Source organism: Musca autumnalis, unplaced genomic scaffold, assembly GCF_047663935.1.
Source record: "Musca autumnalis isolate F117 unplaced genomic scaffold, ASM4766393v1 scaffold_3, whole genome shotgun sequence".
NCBI lineage: Eukaryota > Metazoa > Arthropoda > Insecta > Diptera > Muscidae > Musca > Musca autumnalis.
In genome coordinates, this window is record NW_027411866.1 from 23,744,252 (window position 1) to 23,769,509 (window position 25,258).

The 25,258-nt window shown below is 34.3% G+C and overlaps 3 protein-coding genes across 3 annotated transcripts; 1 reads left to right on the forward strand and 2 right to left on the reverse strand.

The window, feature by feature from the left end:
• Nucleotides 1-1,705: 1,705 nt before the first annotated feature.
• Nucleotides 1,706-4,349, reverse strand: LOC141398821 (uncharacterized). Its single transcript, XM_073976523.1, has 2 exons — nucleotides 2,341-4,349; nucleotides 1,706-2,247 (listed from the first exon to the last, which is right to left on the reverse strand). Exons 1-2 carry the CDS (start codon nucleotides 3,753-3,755, stop codon nucleotides 1,974-1,976), a joined length of 1,689 nt encoding a protein of 562 aa, XP_073832624.1. The 5' UTR covers nucleotides 3,756-4,349; the 3' UTR covers nucleotides 1,706-1,973.
• A 6,421-nt stretch (nucleotides 4,350-10,770) lies between these two features.
• Nucleotides 10,771-18,981, forward strand: LOC141398103 (uncharacterized). The gene is made up of 7 exons (XM_073975331.1): nucleotides 10,771-12,356; nucleotides 12,431-12,776; nucleotides 12,846-13,104; nucleotides 16,982-17,427; nucleotides 17,493-17,534; nucleotides 17,587-17,769; nucleotides 17,832-18,981. Exons 1-7 carry the CDS (start codon nucleotides 11,195-11,197, stop codon nucleotides 18,940-18,942), a joined length of 3,549 nt encoding a protein of 1,182 aa, XP_073831432.1. The 5' UTR covers nucleotides 10,771-11,194; the 3' UTR covers nucleotides 18,943-18,981.
• On the reverse strand, nucleotides 14,043-16,085 carry LOC141398818 (uncharacterized). The gene is made up of 3 exons (XM_073976520.1): nucleotides 14,820-16,085; nucleotides 14,407-14,752; nucleotides 14,043-14,341 (listed from the first exon to the last, which is right to left on the reverse strand). Exons 1-3 carry the CDS (start codon nucleotides 15,976-15,978, stop codon nucleotides 14,065-14,067), a joined length of 1,782 nt encoding a protein of 593 aa, XP_073832621.1. The 5' UTR covers nucleotides 15,979-16,085; the 3' UTR covers nucleotides 14,043-14,064.
• Nucleotides 18,982-25,258: the final 6,277 nt, after the last annotated feature.

Genomic DNA, 25,258 nt, shown 5'->3' on the forward strand with positions numbered 1-25,258 from the left:
CATTTTGTAGCTTTAGGCAGTTGTCAAAAGTTTAAAATATTCAAATATCATAATCGTAAATATTAATCAAATTAAAAATTTACTGAATGTTGTCTTTTTACTTTTTTAATTTTTTCCTTTGAAAGAGTATAAAATGCTTTACTCTCTAAATAGAAGTTACTGAGTAATATTTACTGAGAAAGTACAAGGACAAACCTATTATAATAAAAATCCGTCAAAAATTCAAAGTTTTTCTTTTAAATTTTTGTTTTTTTAATTTTGTGTTTTTCAATTACAACAACTTTTTTGACAGCTCACAGTACATCAGCTGGGCTGACGCGGGTACCTGTATAATTGTGCCATGCCCCCAACAGAATTGGTTTGAAATATTATTTATACTAAAATCACAGGATCATAGATGGATATTACAGCATATAGCACCATTTTGGAATGGTTATAGTGAAAGCTATAATTTGTCATATGTCGTCATCCCGCATTAATGTTCACAAATCGTTTTTTCTTTTCTATATCTTCTGAACCCCGAAAACAACCTCATCTTATGATGAGGATTGTATTCCATAAGTTTTTCAGGTTTTTGTACATGGGGTTTCGTCTCAAATCACCTGATAAACTGCTCCGTCCCCAGAAAATAATACACTCCCACAGTCAGCGTAAAATACCATGCTCTGGAAAAAAATCGGTGAGTTTTTACTGGACTAGAGTTGTTCTGTCGTACTAAGTTCTCGACTTTTAAAGATAAAAAATAATCTTTGGTGATGATTCCATAGCTTCCAGGAGAATCGCTACCAAGAGCCCAATTGCATAATAACCAAAAGAAAAATGGAAAGTGTCGTTATTGGTGTACGTTATTAAAGTAGGCCAAGCAAGTGATCGGTTTTAATATTAAAGAATTAATTCTAGGATAAAATTTCACACTCGATATGTATTCTGTGATTTTCTTTCAGAAGTCTATGAGGTTTTCTAAGAGAAGGAAATGAGGTCTTCTAATAAAAGGCTATGGGATCTTCTAGAAGGAGAACTTACAGTAGACCGACCAAGGTGTTTCTTATAGGAGACCATGAGGTCTTTTAGAAGATCAAGAGGTCTTTTAGAAGATCAAGAGGTATATTCATAGAAAAACAATAGGTTAGGTTTAGGGATGCGCAGCTGCTGTGATGGCTATCACAAAGTCTCCAAAGAAGTCCTCGAATTTCCCTTAAAAAGTATGTTACTGCGAATGACGAATGGTTTCGTGGAAACGAGATAATTCGTATACTTTATCCGAAGAACGAACAACGTAATTAAAACGGTCATGTGAACTTGCCATTAAGGACAATTATTAATGTATTTTTATATAAAACGTTTTTGGAACCATACTGGGGAAAAACACTTACATAAACTCAATCTAACAAGCGTTTTTATTTGCATTTTTGGCGCAATTTAGTGGCGTTATAAGTCCCAATTTACATTAAGCGAGTTTACTTGCGGCAATTGTCAGTTTGTAGTTGAGAGAGGGGGCTGAGAGGAAAGGGGTTACCATATGCCTCACCTCTCTCTCCATCAAACTGACAATTGCCGCAAGAAAACTCGCCTAATTTAAATTGGGACTAACTTAGATAAAGTTACACACATTTTTTGGAAAATTATACATAGCAATTACAATACAAGATCTACAGTGGGCCACAGATAAAATCAACAGTGAAACCAAATAACAAAAACTACATAATTTTGGTGAACAAATTCAATTTCATTATCAAAAAGTGGAACATAATAACAACAAATAGTGAAACAGGACAGTAAAACATTGTGAAAAACTACAAAAAAATAAGAAAAACAGAACATTGGCACATTTTTCCAAAAAAAAAAAAAAAATAAATAAATAAAAAAGATTCAACAATTAATTATTGGTTCGGGTTTCGCGCTTTCAATGAATAAAAATAAATAAAAATGTCCAATAAATAAAAATGAATTCTTGGCTAGTTAAGAAAGTGTATTTAAAGTACAACATCGTTTTTTGAAACCTTCGACTTTACATTTATTTTATTTTTCTCTCTAAAATGTTGAATTTTATGATCTCGTAATTCTATGTGATATTTAAATGATTCTGGACATTCATCACATATATATATTTTGTCACCCAAATGAGTTCGGAAATGTTTGACCAAATCTCCTCTTGCTGCAAAGGCTTTATTACAATAGGAACATACGTGCTTCTTCACGCCCGTGTGTTGAACTACATGACGATCTAAACTGCATTTGTGTTCAAACCTAAAAAAATATTATTAATTGATTAATAGTACGTTTACACACAAGCAGATTTAATAAACCCAATAGCGTTTGGGCCATCGCAAAAATATTTACCTCATATCACATGTTTCACACTTAAAATGCTTCTCTTTGGTATCTTGACAATGTCTTTTTTTATGGGACTTTAATGAATCTATTCGCTTATAGGAAGAGCCACATATATCACAAACGAATGGTTTCGTTTCCCTATGAGTAAGTATGTGTTTTTGCAAGGCATGTTTAAGGGTAAAACGTGACGGACATTCTGGACATTGAAAGTTCTTCTCACCATGAATTTTCATATGTTGTTTAAAATGATTACTACGTTTAAATGCCTTATCACATTTCGGGCAAATGTACTTCCGTTCGTTGTGTTTTTCTTTGTGATGTTTTAGCGATTTCTTATTGTTGAAAACTGCATCACAAACTTTACAAGGAAATCCCTCGTGAACACGCATATGATTCTCACGATGTCCCTCTGATGGAAAAACTTCATCACACTTTACACATTTAAATGGCTGCACATCGGGATGTAACTTTTTCATGTGCCTCTCCAATGCCGGAAATGATCCAATATAACTTTCGCAAATAGTACAGGAAAGCAGTTTTTCAAAGTCGTGTTTAGTTGCAATGTGGACTTTTAATGCTCTTTGCGTAACATAACGGTATTGGCATATATGACAGACATATGGATTCTTTTCATTGTGAACACTTAGATGCAATTTCAAGAGACGTTGTTTCACGAATACCCTTTGGCAATGGGGACATGTCTTATCATCTAAAGATTTGTTATTTTCCCCATCAGCTTTGGTGTCTACGGCTTGTTCCAGTGACTGTTCTTCATTATCACTGGAATCTTCTCTACTTGCATTGCTGTCATCGTCCCCATCAGCTTTGGTGTCTACGGCTTGTTCCAATGACTGTTCTTCATTATCACTGGTATCCTCTCTACTTGCATTGCTGTCATCGTTCTCATCATGCTTGGGAATATTTGGAAATAGGCCCTCATCATGCTTGGGAATGTTTGGAAATAGGCCCTCATCATGCGGTATGCGGCCGGTTTTTTGAACATTTTCTTCACAAAAATGTACTACAGATTCCAATTTCACCGGACCTATTTCAATGGTATCCATGACATCATCCAAACTATATTCCTCTTCATTTTCATTCAGATTATCTTCTATAACTTCTATTTTCATATTTTGTATTGTAGTTACCCTAATTAGACTTTGTAATGTTGCATTGTTTTCCAAACACATTTTTTGAAAATCATAAGCTGATCTTAATTTTTCCAAGCAATTTTTACAAATAGCCACATCTGATGTCGTTGATTCCACACTGTCCACAACAAGAACACACATTGGCACAATTCGACGCAGCATTAACTCAATGCAAGAGTCGTCTTCTCCTTTAGCATCCATTAACTTATGCATTGCAGAAGATTCCTGTAGACAGGTAAGACAAAGTCGTCCTAATAGAAGAGCAGACATAGCTAATGGTTGATGTTACTCTCTCTTATTTGGATCTTGTAATAATAATTAGAATTTTTTGTAACTAATTAAGTTGTTTATTTTGTAAACAAAACAAGCAAGTTATTCACAATAAACATCCTAATGATATCACAATGTTTTATTAGGTGTGTACGATAACTTCCCAGCAATAATTACTCAGTCAGTTCCAGCAACCTCTCTCAGTGAATTTTACGCTCTCAAGCAAGGAAAATTGCAGAAAGTTATCAAACAGCATCTTGCAAAAACTTGCAAGAAAGTCAGCTGTTTCCGAAAACATATAAAATTTGTTTTTGTTTCTTTTGATATTTTAAACCAAACGGAACAAAAACATAAATTTTAAAATTGCAGTTTACTTATTTAATGCTTTAATCCTACCCTCAAAGCTTTAGAATCTAAAAATGCGCTATTGTGAAATTTTCTTGGTCAAAAATATTAACATTTCGAGTTGTTTACATTGAACAGGTGATTTAAAGTCAGCTGATCAGACTTGCAAATTTTTGCGGAACAAATTTTCCCAACAAAAATTTGCAAGTTCTCAGTCACAAAACTCTCCAAAAATCTCTCCAAACTCGCTCTCTTTTGATGGATAATTTTGTTATCGAACAGCTTTCAGTAAAAATTTGTACAAATTATTGGGTTATCGTACACACCTATTATAAGGTGGCGTAAAACGGCCAGCTGATTGCTTTCAATCTGTCAAAATTTTTGTTATTGTGAATAAATTGCTTGAAAACGTGAACAAAGATTTTGACATATTGAAGAATTTTTGTGCTACTTACGTGACCTGGTAAATAGATCTTGGTATGATTTGATATAACACCTTTTTACTCCACCATGATTCCACCATCATCAGAAGATACAGTGACTGTCACTGAAAATGATGCAACATGAAATAAAATATGTAAACGCAAGATCTATTTAACAGGTCACGTAAGTAGCATAACAACAACTCTATTTTGGCCGAAAATTCTTCAATATGTCAAAATGTTTGTTTATGTTTTCATACAATTTATTCACAATAACAAAATATTTGACAGATTGAAACCAATCAGCTGGCCGTTTTACGCCACCTTATAATTTCATCATGTGTAAACGTCATGGTGTAAGTAAAGAGGTGGGTTTAAATGAAAACAATCTATAGAGCCCTGCTTTTTCCTGAATTCCTATTATTTCAAAATTAGTAAACACAAAAGATGGTACAATAAGAAAGGTAGATGCATCGGCGAATTGCTACAACAAAGCAACTTCTTTTGTAATGTAAACTGTCAAAATTTTCGCCAAATGGTCTCTTGTTGTCTCTTTTTATCGCTTGTGTTTGTCTATAAAGTGTAGACATGCTATCTCTTTCTTACCGAATCATATGGTTTTTTGTTTTGATTTTTCACGGCGAATTCCTAGTTTTTTGACGTTTTAGATTCGATCAGCTGGGCTGAGGCATCTAACTTTCTTATTGTACCATGCACAAAAGCAACAAGTGGGTTTGTTTATAATACCTTATTTTGAGCATTTTATAAAAAACCCAAAAATGAATGAAGTGTCAAGGTTTCTCCATATAATCGAATTGTGGATATTATGAAATGATTGTTGCAATGCAAAGCTGAAGTATTTCTTCCGTACAAATATTCTAAAAACAATTTTAAAAGTCATTGAATTGGATTGTTTTTAAAACTGTTTGGCATATTTTTTAAACAATACACACACATACACAGATTGTGTACTTTGTTTTGACATTTTAGGAACACTCGAATGAAAAAAATTAAATTGACAGAAAGCTTTATCTAACCTTTCTTATTAAACCATGGTAAACGTTGATAACTTGGGAACGAGTTAAGATTTTTTAACAATTCAAAAAAAATAATTTTGTAGGCTGAAAAGTTGTATTTAAGATGGCATACAGAAATATTCCGTTTGCAGTAATAAAAATGGGTATTTTTGAATTGAGCATTAAAAATGATGCACCACAATAATCGATTACTAATTTCCAAATTTTTCGCTTTTTATGTCATTTTAGTAATTAGAATGGTGGAATAATAGATTCCCTATCGTTATCGGTAGTTGTCTCATTGATTCCGACAGAAAGAATAATGTTCCTGACGTAATTTTGGCATGATCGTAGTTAGTGTCTCTTTGTAGGCAATTTGGCTAGAAATTTCTAGTTTTTGAAGTTATTTTCCAAAAATTGACTATGAAAAACCAGTAAGGGTTATGTTCAGAGTACGTACAAACAAGCTGCCCTATATTATACTAGTCTTTAACGGCGTTGGCTTATTAGACGTAAAGCATATGTAGTACACACCGGCCAACAAAACTGACAGTCATTGCGGTCTATTTTGTTAATGCCAAAGTCTAGCTGAATAATTACTTTCCCAACCTCTAAATAATACTTTACGCATTGTATATCAAACATTATTACCTAAACAAAAGTTTTTATTTGCCAGAAAATTGTAGCAAAAGTTCGTTGACTGTCAGTTTTGACTGATGGTGTGTACTCCCCTTAAAAATCAGGGCATACGGCTAAAATTTTTGCACCTTTCTTTGTAAATAGTTTTCAAAAGTATTGCCTACAATGTTTGCTTTTATAAAAACAAAAATTTCAACACCCTTTGTTGCCATTCAAGCCCAAACCATAATACTTCTTACGAAGCGTTTTGATAGCGACAGTTTATTTAAACTCAGGTGTGTGTTGGCTTCTTCCACAAGTAAAATATCGATTTTACGCCAGATATGCATATTTTCCGAACTAAAATGCAGTGCTTATGGAGTGCATCTTTCAGTAGTCACGCTCTTGTAAAAATCATGATAATGCATAATTTGATGCATTTCCAGATCACTTGTTCATATGATTTAACTGCATCTTTGGAGGCAAACATTTTGCTGGTATTTTAAATGATTTATTTGTGATCGCTACACATTTGTTGTTGTATTTTAAATTGAACTCTTTTTTTTAATCATTGCAGGGAGTCACTTTCAATCATACAAGCCACTTAATCAGTTTTTGATCACCAAACGGACTCTTAAAAAACTCCGCAATGCGATATTTGAAAAAACAATTTTCCAAATGCTAGTTGGGAATTCACAATTACAATAGATTTACAGCTGGGTGGAAAACAGCTGTTTTACTGTTCCATACCCATGCCATTGTGAATAAAATTAGAATTGGAATCATTGAAATTATAGAAAAAAACAACAAATATTATTGTTTACTCGACGGACATTAACCATGTCTGCAATTGTATTGGAAAGCATTTGTCTTACCTGTCTGCAGGAATCATCAACCATGCACAATATACTGGATATAAGAAAAGACCAATCGACGTCCATTCCTCGTATGTTGCAAACATGGCAGAACTACCAGGTAGTGGTATCACACCAGCTGATCGAATATGAAAAGTCAAATCCCTTTATAACGAAATTATTTTTGTTGTAATATTCAAAATTTTACGACGCCACTACCTGTGTAATTGTGCCTTGAGTAACACCCAGTTTTTGTAAAAATTTTTATTCTTCTCACACGAATTGTAAAATTTTGTAAATCAATTTACTCGCTTTGGCGCAAATGTAGAGCGGTGATTTTTAAATGAAGTATCCTTAACGATATATGGAACGGGTATACGAAAAATTAGATGTGTATGTCATCTGGGGGCTGAGCTATGAATGCCTAAATTATTACGAATATAGACGAACGAACAAAAATAAGTTGCAAAAACTGGGGGTAAATGTAATAAAACTATTGTGTGTTCTGTCCTCTACACACATCATATTTGTATATGTATAAATAATAGTATACTTATAGCATTGCTCCATAAATCCAAACTTATCTTATACATAAATATTTTACAGCATTTAAATGTAAAGAATTTTTACATGAACATTTAAAAACTCACGTAGACAAGATGTTCCCATGTACCGAATGTCCAATGCGTTTTTTTATATAAATCGAAATTAGAGAGACACAGTTAACTCATACCAAGGAAAGGAGATTTGTTTGTGAGGCATGTAGTTCATCATTTAAGAATCTATCAACATTAATTGCCCATCAAAGAAAGCATTCTGCCAAATTGGAGAGGCCTTTTAAGTGTACGAAATGCGAGTTAAGGTAAGAACTTATGCTCTGTTCCAGAATCTGCAAGAAGCTACTATTTTTTACTACCATAAAATTTTTTTCCTTTATATTATCGGAAAAACTAGTAAAAAATAGTAGATTCTTGCAGTACCAGTAGTTATAACTTAAAACGACACGAGCTTACCCATACTGGCGAAAAGAAACATCAATGTTCCTATTGCAATCGGGCGTTTACTGCAAAAGGAGATATGGTTAAACATTTGAGACTGCATATAGGCGAGAAGACATATTTCTGTGATGAATGTCCAGAGGCATTTAAATATCATCATGAATTACGGGATCATAAAAATCAGCATTATAAAAGAAGAAAACAATGCCCAGAGGAGTCCAGAAATAAATGACAAAATTATTGGTCTGTTCCAGAACTGTAAAAATCTACTAATTTTTACTATTTTTTCCGATAACATAAAGGAAAAAATGTGATCGTAGTAAAAAATAGTAGCTTCTGGCAGGTTCTGGAACAGAGCAAATGTTATACCCCGTTTGCACTTAACCGGATGTAAAAAACCCACTGGGTTTCAAATGTCAATTCCATAGAGCAAATAAATCCTCATATAGAAGGTTAACCCGGCAAAAAGCTATAACGCCAACTACATTTTATGACTCAATGCATGGTACATAATTAAATCCGGTAATTCTTCTTTAATTAATCCTTTCATAAATACTTTATTTTGGGCAAAAATCCTGATAGATGCCAAAATATTTCTTTAAGTTTTAATACATCTAATTCGCAATAACAACGAATTTGGCAGATTGGGTTCAATCTCTCTGGCCGTTTAATACCCCGGTTAGACTTAACCGGATTAACCCAGTCGGCTTGGGTTTCAAATGTCAATTCCATAGCGTAAACGTCAAATGAATCCTCATGAAGTAGATTAACCCGGCAAACATCTCTAATGTAACCGTATTATAACGCCACCTTATTATGTATTCCATCATGATCAGTTGGTCCCAATTTACATTAGGCGAGTTTACTTGCGGCAATTGTCAGTTTGTGGGTGAGAGAGGGTGTTGAGAGGCAAAGGGTTACCATATACCTCACCTCTCTCTCCATCAAACTGACAATTGCCGCAAGTAAACTCGCCTAATGTAAATTGGGACTTGTTTTTGATGTAACACTTGCTTATTGCGCCATGAGGGCACCTCTTGGATCGAGCTGAAATGTTTGCCATATGTAGTCCTTGGAACCCTGATCGCAACGGTTTATAGTTTTCTTGGTGGAGTCAACATTTCACTCGCAATTACAAACAAAACACAATTTCATTCACAATAGATATCTTAAGAATACAGCGAAGAGAATCTAGTCTAATTTGTGTTGTTTTGAAATTTAGACTTCAGGACGAAAGGATACAGTGATCACAACAATGTATTCTGTTCCTGGGGGAGATCCATGCAATCCGACATATGCATAGGTCAATAAAGTAAAGCTTTAAAAGTTATTCTGTAAGCAATATTTATTGTAATTGATGGCAGTCCATCCTAGTGAACTAAAAAAACTCATAAAACGTCGTAGTTTTCAGATATTCCGGGTTTGAGAGCTATAGGACATTGTTTACATGTAATACGATCTGGTACCCCCTTGGACCATATGGTAACCCTCTTATTAGGGGTATTATATACCTAATATGGTTGATATTTGTTAGTAGTTAATACTTATTAAGAATAAAATCATAAAATGTCATGACTTTTAAGTATTTACTGAATAAATGGGGTACAGACAACGAAGCCGACCCTTTTTTCGACTCGCTCGCTCAGTTCTTATGGTAGCAAATCGGCGGCGGCGCGCCGACTAATGTACCGACTGGCGGCTAATTTTGGCATATTTTGTAGAACAAAATTTGCCGTACAGAAATGTGGGGTTTTGAAAGATGGTGGAGTAAAAATACTCTTGATGTTGTTGTTTTACTATCAAAGAATCTAAACATTTTATTGCTTTTAAAATTTTAAAGGAACAAATGTTGGCAGTTGGATTTATACAGAGCAATTATCTCAGTCAGTATGGACTTAAACGCGATAAAAATTATACAGTCGTAATATGAGCCGCACGGGCCCGTTGTAAATATTTAAAAGTGATCCTAGACATGTCTCTAAAATGTACTTAAGCAAAAATGTTTAACTTTTGTGAATGAGGTACCTTGTGAACTCTTGGAACTTTTGGTATGTTTGCAAGAAATGTTACGATATATGAATTTTCGGCTATATCGGATAAGTTTTATTGCTCAGCAGTCATTTGGGTTGTGCCGGTACGTGTTAATCATGGCGGAGTAAGAAGGTGTTACATCAGTTGCTCAAAATCAGTCTAAAAGTGAACATTTCTTAAAAATAACGCATTACTGTGAATTTCTCGTTTACGTTTTGTATGTAATTTTATTCACAATAAGGCATTTTGACAACTAATATGATAATAAGCGTTTTTTCCGTTAAATCGATTAAAAAATATCGGCGCGCGACATCTCCAGTCGAGTTTACGGCCGCGATTTTTAGCTGATTTGAGCCGATGTAATCGGCGGCGGCTAAAACCTTAAAAAAAGGAGAAGCGGCGGCGCGCCGCCGACCGAAAGTCTACTCGCTTCCACCTATGATGGGGTATTTTGAAACCTTCACTACGTTTTGAAAACATTTGTTTGCCACCTTGCTGTTCCCACGTCGTTAAGAATATGGAAAGCGTGGGAATGGGACATTTTGATTTCATGGGAATGAGTGGCTCAATTCTGTTTCTATGAAAACTTTTATAAAGGAGAAAACTGTCAAATGAAAAAAATTATAAAGAAAATATTTTTCATTTCAAATTTTCACAGAACAAGAATCCAGCCCCAGAACATTGTATTTGTGAAGAAATAAAAAATGTAAGTTCATTCATTTTTAGAGGAAAATTTGAATATTTCGGTTGCAGATTGAAGGCTGATTGAATCCTTTGCTACACACTTATCAAGCACATACGTACAGAACGAGCATGGTACAATAATACAGGTAGCATTATCATGCCAGCTGATGGTAACATAATGTGTCAATTGCATTTAATTGATGTCAAATTTTGACATCTTATGTTGCCAACAATTGCCGATGCGGCTACCTGTGTATTTGTACCATGAGAACGAGTTCATCGGTTGGACAAGCCAATTTGAGAGTGTATGGGCCGCTTAAGAGAAACTGTATGCGACTATTGTGCATGACATGCTTCTTCATTGTGAATTGCCAAATTGATTGTTTATAAAAAAACTTGGGTTTATTGAACTACAAGGAAATAAATTGCAAAATTGGAACTACAAGACTGGAAAATAGCGCCCCCAAAGCCATGTCGGAAATTCTCTTGGGACGAATTTGTCGTACCTGTCTCCGGGAATCTTCAGTAATGCACAAATTACTGTCTATGACAGAAGTTGGTCATCTGCCCATTGAAGAAATGTTACACCAAGTAGTTCCGGATTGCAATATAGTTGCCGAGGATTTGGAACTTTTTCTACCAGTTGAAATATGTGAAGATTGCTTGAATAAGCTAACAAAGGCCTATGACTTTCATCAAATGTGTATAGAAAGCAATAAGAAACTACGAGATCTAAGGGTGAGAAATGTAAGGATGCCGGTGGAGATAGCGCTATATAATCCAAATGAAAACATGGAAAGGAATGACGACGACCCTATGGACACAATTGCTATAGAAACTGTAAAATTGTCGGCGGAGATAGAACAAGATAATCGAAAGGAAAACATGGAAAGATATAACAACGACCCTATGGACACAATTGCAATAGAAACGGAAAATGATTTGTTAAAAGAAATTGGATTTGAAGCCGAGAAGAACGAAAATAGTGATAACAGTTTTAATAACAACAGGGATGATGACATTAGCAGTGCGGATGATTTATTAAAAGAAACTGGATTTAAAGCCGAGGAAAGGGAATATAGTGATAGCAATGGAAGCAGTTTTAATGACAAGAGAGATGGTGACACTGGCAGTGTGGATGAAGATGATGAAGAATGGCGCCCGAACGTTGAAGCCAGTAATGTAGGCAGTTTTAATGACAAAATAGGTGGTGACATTAGCAGTGTGGATGAAGATGATGAAGAAGATAAATATAAAGATAAGTTTACCTGTACCGAATGTCACAAGAAATTCGAATGTAAAACATCTTTCAGATGGCACAAACGTGTACATAATCCTAAGCATGAATTTGTATGTCAAATATGTCAATATCGATTTCCTACTAAAAAGGCATTAAAAAGTCACATCACAACTAAACATAATCCCAAAAGGTCTAAAAAAGTACATGCATGTAATGTATGCAATTTTCAGATAGAAAATCTAACTGGCTTAAGCATTCACATGAAAAGGAAACATCGTGATGTATTACCCGTTAAATGTGAATTATGTGATGTTGAGTTTCCTCCCACCGAAGCCCATCGTGAAAATCATATGATTATACACAGGGGATATGCTTGTGATATTTGTAAAGCAAGTATGGTACACATATTTAAAAAAAAAAAAATTGTGTTGATTCTAATTTAATACAGAGCTTCTTCCATATTTCAGCATTTAAAACCAAAAAGGATTTACGTAGCCACAAATTTAAAAATCATGTAGAAAAATCTTCCTATCTTTGTCCACATTGTGGAAAGGCATTTAAAAGTAATGGCCTTCTAACTCAACATGTACAAATTCACAGGGAAAAGAATTTGCAATGTCCTGAATGCCCAAAGCGTTTCAATTTCAAAAATAAATTGGAACTTCACATGTTGACCCATACAAAAGATAAGAAATTTGTGTGTAAAACTTGTGGTGAGACATTTCAACGACCTGAGACATTGAATAAACATCGCAAGAAGCATTCCAAGGATTACAAGGTCAAGACATACCAGTGTACACAGTGTAATATGAGGTAAAATAGAATGGAATTTGGAAGGTTATACATATGAATGAAATTCATGTAATAATCATTTGTTTACAGTTTTACCAGGAATTTCAACTTGATGCGTCACCAAGTCACCCATACCGGTGAGAAGAAACACCAGTGTTCGCATTGTGATAGAGTTTTTGCAGCAAGTGGAGACTTGGTGAAACATTTGCGCACCCATTTGGGTGAGAATACGTACATGTGTGATGAATGTCCGCAGACATTTAAATATCAAAAAGAATTGCGAGATCATAAAAGTCAACATTATAAAGAGCAAAATGGTGTGGTGGAGAGTCATCATGCAAAGACAGAAGGGATAACAATTATTAAATAATAAATGATTTTTTAATTTGTACATTTTATTTTGTTGATTCAATGCTTTGTAAGTCCATATTTACATTCCGCAATTTTCCTTGCGGCAATTGTCAGTTTGTCGATGAGAGAAGGTGTTGAGAGGCAAAGGATTACCATATACCTCACCTCTCTCCCCTAATATAAATATGGACCATGGATGCATTTTTTTAAAATTATGGGGGTTATCATGAACGGCAATTCCCCGTGAATTTTTTCACTTTCTCCCTTAATTTGCAACGGCGGAAAAACAAAACTCACGGGGAAATTTCATTCATGATCACCCCCAACAAGTCTGTTGGTCAATTCATGATGAAATTTTTAGGTGGCGTTAAACGCCAGCGTTCTGATTTCAATCTGTAAAGATTTAAGTTATTGTAAATAAAGTGTATGAAAACGTAAACAAAAATGTTGACACCTTGAAGACTATTCGGCCAAAATATAGTTGTTGTGCTACTTACGTGACCTGGTAAAAAGATCTTGGATCAAATGCTATAAAATTTTCAAAAGTCAACGACCTTTGGTTTAGGTGTTCACTTTGAAATTTTTAGTGAGAAGTAGGGTTTGATGTTCCGATCACAAGAACATAGAATTGTATGGATCTTCCCCCGTAATAGAATATATTGTTATGATCATTAGTCTAAATTTTAGAATAATCCCAATGGAACACACAAACTAGAATAGATTATCTTTAGTTGTATTCAACGACGCCCATATCTCAAGATGTATAGACTTCCCTGCCAAAAACCAAAGTATTTTCTTGTGATCGACACAACAAACGCCACTTGCCGCTAAACGTTTCAAAATGATACGAGTGGAACAATTAAACGAGACTATAGGCCTTTAACTTTTTAGAATGTTCTACCATTTGGACAAATCAAATAAAATTTACAAATTAAATTTGATATAAAAAAAAATTTTATTATTTAATAGTTATCCCTTCTGCCGGCTTTTCATGGCTCCCCACCACACCATTTTTCTCTTTATAATGTTGACTTTTATGATCTCGTAATTCCTTTTGATATTTAAATGCTTGCGGACATTCATCACACATGTACGTATTCTCACCCAAATGTGTTCGCAAATGTTTCACCAAGTCTCCACTTGCTGCAAAAACTCTATCACAATGCGTACACTGGTGTTTCTTCTCACCGGTATGGGTAATTTGATGACGTTCCAAGGTGAATTTTCTGGTAAAACTACAAAGATATTATTATTACATGAATTTCATGCATATAACCTTTCAAATCCCATTCCATTTTACCTCATATTACATTGTGTACACTGGTAAATCTTAGCCTTGTAGTCTTTAGAATGTTTTTTACGGTGAGTATTCAATGTCTCAGGTCGTAGAAATGCCTCGCCACAGGTTTTACACACAAATTTCTTTTCTTTTGTGTGGGTCAACATATGAAGTTTCAATTTATTTTTGAAATTGAAACGTTTTGGACATTCAGGACATTGAATATTCTTTTCTTTGTGAATTTGTACATGTTGATATAGATTCCCACTCTGCCTAAATTCCTTGCCACAATGTGGACAAAGGTAGGGAGATTTTTCTACATGATTTTTTAATGTGTGGTAACGTAAATCTTTCCTTGTTTTAAATGCTAAAATAAGGAAATTAAAAAAAAAAATGTAAGAGCCAAGGTAAATTAGTATTCATGTATATCATACTTGCTTTACAAATATCACAAGAAATTTCCCTGTGTACAGTCATATGATATTCTCGATGGGCATCGGTTGGAAGAAACTCAACATCACATAATTCACATTTAACGGGCAACACATCCCGATGATACCTTTTCAGGTGAATAGTTAAAACAGTTAGTTTATCTATCTGAAAATCGCAAATATTACATGCGTGCATTTTTTTAGGCCTTTTGGGATCATGTTTCGTTGTAATGTGACTTTTTAATGCCATTTTACTTGCAAAACGATATTGACATATTTGACATACAAACTCATGATCGGGATTGTGTACACGTTTGTGCCAATTAAAAGAAGTTTTAAATTCGAATTTCTTGTGACATTCGGTACAGGTAAACTTGTATTTATTTTTGTCTTCTTCATCATCTTCATCCTCACTGCTAACGTCGTCATCACCCATTTTGTCATTAAAAGTGCTTACATTACTATCGTTAACGTCCTGTTGCCATTCTTCATCATTTTCATCCACACTGCTAATGTCGCCACCTATTTTGTCATTTAAACTGCTTACATTACTGGCTTCAACGTTCGGGCGCCATTCTTCATCATCATTATCATCTACATCCGCACTGCTACTGTCATCATCCCTGTTGTTATTAAAACTGTTATCACTATTTTCGTTCTTCTCGGCTTCAAATCCAATTTCTTTTAACAAATCATTTTCCGTTTCTATTGCAATTGTGTCCATAGGGTCGTTGTTATATCTTTCCATGTTTTCCCTTCGATTATCTTGTTCTATCTCCACCGACAATTTTACAGTTTCTATAGCAATTGTGTTTATAAGGTCGTCGTCATCCCTTTCCATGTTTTCATTTGGATTATATAGCGCTATCTCCACCGGCATCCTTACATTTCTCACCCTTAGATCTCGTAGTTTCTTATTGCTTTCTATACACATTTGATGAAAGTCATAGGCCTTTGTTAGCTTATTCAAGCAATCTTCACATATTTCAACTGGTAGAAAAAGTTCCAAATCCTCGGCAACCACATTGCAATCCGGAACTACTTGGTGCAACATTTCTTCAATGGACAGATGACCAGCTTCTGTCATAGACAGTAATTTGTGCATTATTGAAGATTCCCGGAGACAGGTACGACAAATTCGTCCCAAGAGAATTTCCGACATGGCTTTGGTGGGTTATTTTCCAGTCTTGTAGTTCCAATTTTGCAATTTATTTCCTCGTAGTTCAATAAACCCAAGTTTTTTTATAAACAATCAAGTAGGTAATTCACAATGAAGATGCATGTCATGCACAATAGTTGAATACAGTTTCTTTCGTGGTAGAATAAGTAGGTGTTACATCAAATATGAATGAAATCACATACAAACGGGTTAACAATAGTAAACGAATTGTAAACAAAAATGCTAAGTTTACATTTACGAAATCCACTCGATTTCATCTGTCAAATCCATAGGTTAAACGTCAAATGAAATCCAATTGATTTCAGATGAGATTTCATTTGACGTTTGAGCTATGGAATTGACAGATGAAATCAAGTGGATTTCGTAAATGTAAACTTAGCAAAATTCTGAGCTTGGTCTGAATATATATTATATAATATATATGATCAGCATTCACATACCTACCTGTGCTAAAAGATCAGAACCTTCTGAATCCAGCGGTAATATGCATCTTATGCCGACCTTGTTTATTGTGCCATGCACAAAGGGAGCATGGTACAATAATACAGGTAGCATTATCATGCCAGCTGATGGTAACATAAGTCGTGTTCCTTTACGTGCCTGAGGTTACCAGTTTTTACCACTTTTTACCCGCAAAGTGTTCCCTTACTTTTAAAAGCATACAATTTATATGAAAGCAGTTCACCACTTTTACCATTTTTTGCCACTGTTGCCATTTTTAAAAGTAAAGGAACAGACCAATAATGTGTCAAGTGCATTGAATTGATGTCAAATTTTGACATCTTATGTTACCAACAATTGCTGATGCGGCTACCTGTGTATTTGTACCATGAAAGGGAGAGAGTACTTACATTCACAATGTAAACTGTTTATGTGCCATTGTGAATGGTTATAATAAATTGTTTTTATTTCCCGAGAAAAATAATAGAAATAAGCAAATAAGCGCAAATTCCTGAATTATCCTTTACGAACGGAGTAAAAAATGTCGATGAACTTTCCCAAGCAAGGAAGTGAAATGTCGTCCTGTGAATTAAGTGACAAGGATAACTATTGCAGGACATGTTTAAGTGCAGACACAAAATATCAACTTAAGGACTATATAGAAGAGAATAAAATTTTTGATATGTTGCAAGGTGTTGTACCACAAATCAGCATTAGTAACAATGAAAAGTCCATTTGCCAAATTTGTGCTGATAAACTTTTAAGTGCCTACAAGTTTCAACAGCTATGCATGCAGACTGAACATAAGCTACATTTGCTCGCCAAGGATGTAAAAGTTCAGCCATCATGGGATCCTTTAATGGAAGGAAACGTGAAAATGGAAAATGATGAATGTGAACTAGTTAATGTTGAGGTTCTACTTAAATATGAGGAGAGTGATTCCCGACAAGATGCTGTAATGCAAAACAATAACTATGATACAGATCTAAGGTATTAAAACCCGAATTTGTTTATTCATATTTGTTTAATTTGTTATTGTTTTCAATTTATGTTAGTGACGGGCCATCGAGTGCGGCAATAGAAAGCAAATTCAAGAGGTAAGATTGAAAATTTAGTTTTTTTATTTAATTTCTGGTATCATCTACCAAGCCATCCTTGTAAAACCCTGGAAAGGAAGTCCCAGTTATGCAAAACTCGAAAAAAGAAACAGGAAAAGATGAACATCAAAGAAGACATGGATGTCGATGAAAATCAAGTACTGGAACAAATACTTATAAACGAAGAAGCAGAAGTATATCCCTGTGAAAGTAAATCAAATGAAGTTGATGCCTTGTAAGTATGCATAAATTACCATTAACTTCTTCAGTAAAACTTATATGTTTTCAATATTTCAGATCAGCTTCCAAAACACATAAATGTGATATTTGCCAAAGATGGTTTAGCAGGGAAAAATATTTACGAAACCACAAATTGAAAAGACATGGTACAGAAACGAATACTGACATTGCATTACCAGCATCGGACACAGATGACAAAGCTGATAACATGTCATCAAAAGATTCCGATTCGGACGATTTTTCATGCAGCTTATGTTTGGAGCATTTCGAAAGCTCAGCCTTACTAAAAGAACATGTCAAAACTCACACAAAATCGTCAAAGGAAGTAATTTGTGAAATATGCCAAGATCCATTTGAATCACTACGACCATTGATAAAGCACATAAAAGCGGCGCATCCCATGGCAGAAAAACACGAATGCACCACATGTCAACAATTATTTATTGCAAGACAACAATTGCAAAAGCACATGAGACAACAACATAAAAAGGAACAACTTATTTGTGAAATATGCCATAAGGATTATAAATATGAAAGTGCTCTGGAGAAACATATGCTAAGTCACGCAGAGGCTAGAACCTACCTTTGTCCTCAATGTGGTAAAACTTTCCGCAACTCAGCTTATTTAAGAGAACATTTAACCCGACATGCAACCCAGGCCACATTCCCCTGTCCAGAATGCCCAAAAACGTTTAAATGTCGTGTCGATTTAGGTAAACATAAAGCAACGCATGCCAATAAAAGGCCACATGAATGTGATGTATGTGGTTTTCGTTTTTCACGAGCATATTCCTTGGTCGAACATAAACGTTCTCATACCGGAGAAAGGCCCTATAAATGTGGAGAATGTTCCAAAACCTTTGCCATATCGTATAATCTTAAAATGCACATGCGTACCCATACAGGAGAGAAACCATATAAATGTAAATATTGTGATAAAGCTTTTGCAGGTGGAGGTGATTTAACGAGACATTTGAAGACCCACTTGGGCGCCGAAACATATTCGTGTAAAAAATGTCCAATGAAATTTAAATATCATGCAGAATTGCGTCAGCATCTATTGGAACATTTTAGAAATGGTAGTTTGAATGATGAACAGGAAGAGGAGGGGATGACAAACGATGAGGCGAAGTTGGAAGACACTCTGTTGGTTAAGCAAGAACAATAAAAAATGTTTTAGAATAAAAACCCAAAAAAAAAGAAAAAATCATTTTTTTCCACAAACATTCTAAAGGGGCAAGGAATGGAATTCTCTTATATCGGAAGAGTTCAGGGGGCATGGACATTCAACAATTCTTGTATTTTTTTTTTTTTTTTTTTTGTTTTTTCAGGTACAAATTACACAAATAATTTTAAATTTGGATGATATTTTTAAAGAAAAGCCATTTTTAAACAATTTTCTTAAAAACGTGGATTTTCAATCTTAACTTTCAAAGGCTGCGCTAAGTGTTTTTCATGGAAGTTATACACATTGAGTGGACAAATATCCACCACTGTAAACACAAATTGCATTTGAAAGAGAAAAGGATCGTTGACAGAGAAGCCACACCACAGCCGATATGTCTGATGAGCCGCTGCCAGGCGAAACCGGTCACACGATGGTGTTTGTGTGGGTTCGAATGTTCGGCTTTCCTTTTTCACTTGCAAAAAAACAATGGTTATTAAGCTCTACTCCAACGAGAAATTAATTAAAAAAAAATTAAATTTTCTTATAGAATAATTTTTCTAAAAAAATATTTTATCGAAATGTGAATTTAAAAACATGTTCTTTGAAAAATAATTTTCTTCAAATTGTGGATTTATTAATTTTCACCAAAAAGTTGATCTTTTTAAAAAGATTAAAATATTAACAAAAATTCCTCAACACGTGGTTTTTACACAATATTCCTCAAAACATGGATTTTTTTTAAATAATTTCCCACAAGCATTTTTTTTTAATAATTTCTCTCAATTATATTTATAAAAAAATCAGAATGTGGATTTAAACAAAAAAAAAAAACTATCCTCTTTGAGGGTAGTTTTTCTTAAATATTTCTTCCAAATTTGGATTTTCTAAAAACAATTTTCCTCAAAACGCGTATTTTTTAAAAATAATTTTTATCTAAACATAGATTTTGTAAATAATAGTTATCAGCAAAACCTGGATTTTAAAAAAGTAGATGATTTAAAAAACAAATTCCACACAATTGGATTTCATAATAAATAATTTTCCTGAAGACGTGGATTTTTAAAATCTATATATATAAAAATGGTGTAAAAAATGTATAGTAATTCATAAAATGAGAACGGCTAGGCCGATTTCTGTAAAATTTTTTGTCAGTTATTCGTATTTTCGAGGAGAAGGTCTTTACGGAAGAAAATTTTGGAAAATCTCTCTGGAAAAGTCGGAAAATTGGAAAAATCGAAAATTGAGTTTTTGTATGAAATTTTATTCCTTAATAGCGAGACGAAGTTCGCCGGGTCCGCTAGTAAAAAATAATTTTTTTCAAAATGTGGATTTTTAAAATAAAAAATAATTTTTTTCAAAACGTGAATTTCTAAAATAAAAAATAATTTTTTTCAAAACGTGGATTTTTTTAAATAAAAAAATTCTCAAAACGTATATTTTTTACCTAAAAAATAAAATTTCTCAAAACTTGGATTTTTTACTAAAAAATCTCAAAACGTGGATTTTTTTAACTAAAAAAATCTCAAAACGTGGATTTTTTTAACTAAAAAAATTTCCAAAACGTGGACTAAAAAAATACATTTTCTCAAAACGTGGATTTTTAAATAAAAAATACATTTTCACAAAACGTGGATTTTTTAACAAAAAAAAAAAATAAAATTTCTCAAAATGTGGATTTTTTTAACTAAGAAATAAAATTTCTCAAAATGTGGATTTTTTAACTAAGAAATAAAATTTCTTGAAACGTGGTTTAAAAAAAAATAAAAATAAATTTTCTCAAAACTTGGATTTTTTAATTAAAAAATAAATTTTCCCAAAAGGTGGATTTTTAATTAAAACATAAATTTTCTCAAAACGTGGATTTTTTTAAAATAAAAATACACAGTTCACCTTTAGCTTTCGAAGTAACAGGTCAACATTTTATTACGTGCGCACAACACACAAGTAATCGTCTACATAACATAAACCGTAGTCTATTACACTCATATTTTCGTGTACTTTTTCATTCGTTTTATCTAAAAAACTTTTTTAAATAAAACGCGTTAGTGGTTGGTGTTTACGATGGCGTCCTCCTCTGGAGGAAATTATTACGCTTGCCTAGATCCAGGGGAAGCAAGTCCCACATCTCCTAGGCGTAAAAAACAAAAAACAAGTTCAACACTTCATCTTGGGAATTCTTTGAATTACCCTCCTCTTCTTCAAACAAAAACAAGGAAACAATGTCCTAAATACATTGTAATGAAAAGCAAATATGCAGAAAAACCATTAAATTCGTTCAACATTTTTCTCTTATCCAAAGCGATTCAAGGCATATCCAGTGAACCGACGCTAAAAACTGTCTTTACAAGGGATGGCAATATTTTGTTCTTAACTAAAAACGAAGCTCAAGCCACTCGTTTCTTAAAGGCAAAGAATTTGGCAGGTGTCTGTCCCATCGAATGTACTCTACATCCTACATTAAATACCATAAAAGGATTCATACATTGCGACCTTCTCACTAATCTTAGTGAAGAACAGATCGTGGAAGGAATGAAAGCACAAGGAGTCACTGCATGTCAAAAGATCACATCTTACAAAGACGGAACAGTAAGCAACACACCGATGCACATCCTTAGTTTTGATCTCTACGACTTGCCAGAAACGGTCGAAGTTGGAATAATCCAATGCAAAATAAAAGAGCATGTTCCAAATCGGACACACGAAAAAGAACTGCAAAAACAATGCAATTTGTGAAGTTTGCTCTTGTTCAATTCACGATCCTCAACTTTGCTCAAAAATTCAATGCACTAATTGCAGCCATCCACACCGCTCCAAGAACAAAAAATGCCCAGCGATTCTGCAAAGAAAGGAGGTACTCAAATACAAAATAAAAAACAAGTGCTCATTCAAAGAAGCACTCGAACAAACACCAAAAAACATATCATTTGAAATACCCACAGAATCTCTAGAAAAAGCAATCGAAGAGCGAAGAAAAAGAATGAATATATCGAATAAAGAAAACAACACTTCATCCACCGTTACAGAACAGAACAACATTGTCCATAAACCTTCAGAACTCAACAACAAAACAACCGAAACAACAACAACAACTCACATAACTAAACCCACCACAGAAAATTTAACATCTAAACCTTACAGAGATACTCTCTCTGTTAATTCTCAAATAAATAAAATTAAAGCACAAACAAATATACAAACATCAAATACCGATCTAGCACAAAATGAAAAGGCAACCACAAACAACAGCTCATCAACTCTCAGCAAACCTAATTCATGCGCTCTCAATATCTCAAGAGATTTTTCTAGAGAAACAAATGATGACTCTCAAGTTACTCCAGCAAAAATACAATCAAGAAGATCTGAAGTGCACGACAGAGATGACATTGACATGTCTAATTAATATCTTATAGTACGTTTGGATTTGTGAAATCCACTCGATTCCAAATGTCAATCCCATAACGCATACGTCATGAATTCCTTAACGTATGCATTATGGAATTGGCATTTGGAATCGGGTGGATTTATAAATCTAACGTACTATTTGATACATTCCTTTTAACACCTCCATATGGATAATTTTAGAATTATTCAATGGAATATAAAAGGACTTGTAAATAATTATATCGATCTTCAATTACTGATAAAAGATTACAATCCACAATTCGTATCTTTACAAGAAACCCACATACCCTACAACTCTCAACTTATTGCCCCTAAAGCTTACACCTCACACGCAGCTAATAAACCAGAAAACACCACAGCTAAAAGCGGCGTTGCAGTATTAATTAAAAATAACATACCCCACAAAAGAATATTCAATAACTCAAACATCTTGAATATCGTTATCGAAATTACATTAAACATAAAATTTAGCATTGTTTCGGTGTATATTAACCCAAACGAACCATTCACATTATCTGACGTACTGGATATATTCACTAACATACATACACCGGTACTTTTCGTCGGCGATGTCAACAGCTGGAATGTCATCTGGGGATCTATCAAAAACAACTCCAGAGGTGTAATATTGGAAAATGCCCTAAATATGCAAAACTTATGCATAGTTAATGATGGCAAACCCACCCACCTATCAACGTTTGGGACTCTTACAAATAATGATATTGCGTGCTGCTCCCCATCTCTTCTTCCTTTAGTTCAGAGTCACACGCTTGACGATCTTTACGGAAGCGACCATTTCCCAATCACTACCAACATCAATTTTGGCTCTCCCTTCATTAAAGTAAAGCCATCCTACAGATACAATCTAACTAAGGCAAATTGGACCTCTTACAGTTCAAACGTGCATGACGAATTAGTCAACAAAAATCTTAATGGAAACCCTAACAAGGTAAACGCCATCATCACAAAAGCAATTCGCAAAGCGTGCAACAAAAACATACCAAAAACGAAGCCTTCCCATAAGACATCTGTACCATGGTGGAACAAGGAGTTAAACTACCTTCGTAAAAATAAAATAGCAACATATCGTAAATTCAGAAGATCTCCCTCTTCGGAGAATCTCAAAATATATAAAAAGGCCAATGCGAAATTTAGGTACGAGTCAAAAAAAGCTAAAGCTATCTGTTTCCACAATTTCTCCAGTACTATAAGCCGTGATATGCCTCTCAGTATTGTTTGGCAGAAAATAAACAGAATGACCAAGAAAAGTACACATCATACATTTACAACAATGGAATCCAACGGTACTTGTATTAGTGATCCAGTGGAAATTGCGAACCATTTTGGCAACAAATGGTCAATAGAATCATCCACTAATAACTTCTCTACGGAATTTCGATCTGCAAAAAATCGTATTCCACATTCTTTTTCTAATATCCCTTCAAACAAACATGCATCAATTATTGAATCAGGAATCACACTTACAGAACTTGATTGTGCTTTAAAGAAGGTGAACGGTATCACACCAGGGCGGGACAATATTTCCTACCCCATGATACAGAATTTGTCTGGCAACACCAAAGTCAAATTGATTGCTTTATATAATTTGGTATTCGACACTGGGATAATTCCTCATTCCTGGAAATCGGCAATTATTGTTCCAATACCCAAGCCACATAAAACAAAGACCGATTTTTCTTCGTATCGACCTATTTCCTTATTACCATGCCTTGCCAAACTATTGGAACGTATTATTTCCAATCGTTTATCATGGTTCCTTAATATTCGAAATTTGATAGCTGCCAATCAAGTAGCTTATAAAGCTAATCAAGGCTGCATTGATGCCCTCCTGCATATTGATTTTTACGCAACTAAAGCCATTTCCAGCAGAAACCATGCTTCAATTTTATCGATTGACTTCGAAAAGGCATTCGATCGCATAGGCATGCATATTATTTTGGACTCCTTATTGTCTTGGGGAGTAGGAAGCAAAATATTGAACTTCGTAAAATCTTTTCTATCTGGGCGCTCTTTTCGTGTCCGTATCAATAACTATTTCTCGGATCAATTCACATTGGAAAATGGCATCCCCCAAGGTTCTCCGCTGTCCGTTATACTTTTTCAAATTGCGTTCAACGAGATTAGCCACATCATAAATAAATGCCCAAAATTGTATCACTGCCTTTACGCTGATGATCTTTATATTTTGAGCTGCAATACTGACAATAATGCAACGAACACCCAATTTTCCAATATTGTAAACGAAATTACTAATTGGGCAAATTTATCTGGCGCCAAAATATCCCCTACAAAATCATCAATTCTTCACGTATGCCGAAAGCACAATTGCATTCCGGCAGATATATCCACAAGTGGCTTAACCATCCCATACGTCAATCAATTAAAGGTATTGGGTGTAATCTTCGAAAAGAACTATCGATGGAAGCAGCATATCATTAAACTGAAAAAGGATCTGCTGCTCAGGTCTCATGTAATCAAGTACCTGTCCTCCAGAAGTTTTGTACACATAAACACTCTAATCTACTTAGTTAAAACCTTGATATTGAGCAAAATTGACTATGGTTTATACCTATTCGGCAACTGTCCTAAATCTACGCTCAGCCAAATTAAAGCTGTATACCATGACAGCATCAGAAATAGCATATATGCCTACAGAACGACTCCCATAAACACATTATTAATTGAATCTGGATTACCTTCCCTTGAACAGAGAATCGCAGAGGTACGTAACCGCCTGTTACCAAAAATTCTGTCATCTAAATCCTCAATCATAGACGCCGATATTTCAAAAATCTTGAAAGCAAAAAGAATTCCAAAAGTTCCATCGGCTTTATATATGTCCATAACAAACAACGTTCTCAATTTTAAAAATAAGCTATCCAGCTATAAAGTA

What these genes read in the sequence shown, in the direction of transcription:
- LOC141398821 (XM_073976523.1), bottom strand. Translation starts at nt 3,755, where the DNA reads ATGTCTGCTCTTCTATTAGGACGACTTTGTCTTACCTGTCTACAGGAA. An exon ending in TGTGAAACATGTGATATGAG is followed by an intron (nt 2,248 to 2,340) that starts GTAAATATTTTT and finishes ATATTTTTTTAG; the next exon opens with GTTTGAACACAAATGCAGTT.
- LOC141398103 (XM_073975331.1), top strand. Translation starts at nt 11,195, where the DNA reads ATGTCGGAAATTCTCTTGGGACGAATTTGTCGTACCTGTCTCCGGGAA. An exon ending in AACTATGATACAGATCTAAG is followed by an intron (nt 17,428 to 17,492) that starts GTATTAAAACCC and finishes AATTTATGTTAG; the next exon opens with TGACGGGCCATCGAGTGCGG. An exon ending in TCAAATGAAGTTGATGCCTT is followed by an intron (nt 17,770 to 17,831) that starts GTAAGTATGCAT and finishes TCAATATTTCAG; the next exon opens with ATCAGCTTCCAAAACACATA.
- LOC141398818 (XM_073976520.1), bottom strand. Translation starts at nt 15,978, where the DNA reads ATGTCGGAAATTCTCTTGGGACGAATTTGTCGTACCTGTCTCCGGGAA. An exon ending in TTGTGATATTTGTAAAGCAA is followed by an intron (nt 14,753 to 14,819) that starts GTATGATATACA and finishes TCCTTATTTTAG; the next exon opens with CATTTAAAACAAGGAAAGAT. An exon ending in TGTACACAATGTAATATGAG is followed by an intron (nt 14,342 to 14,406) that starts GTAAAATGGAAT and finishes ATATCTTTGTAG; the next exon opens with TTTTACCAGAAAATTCACCT.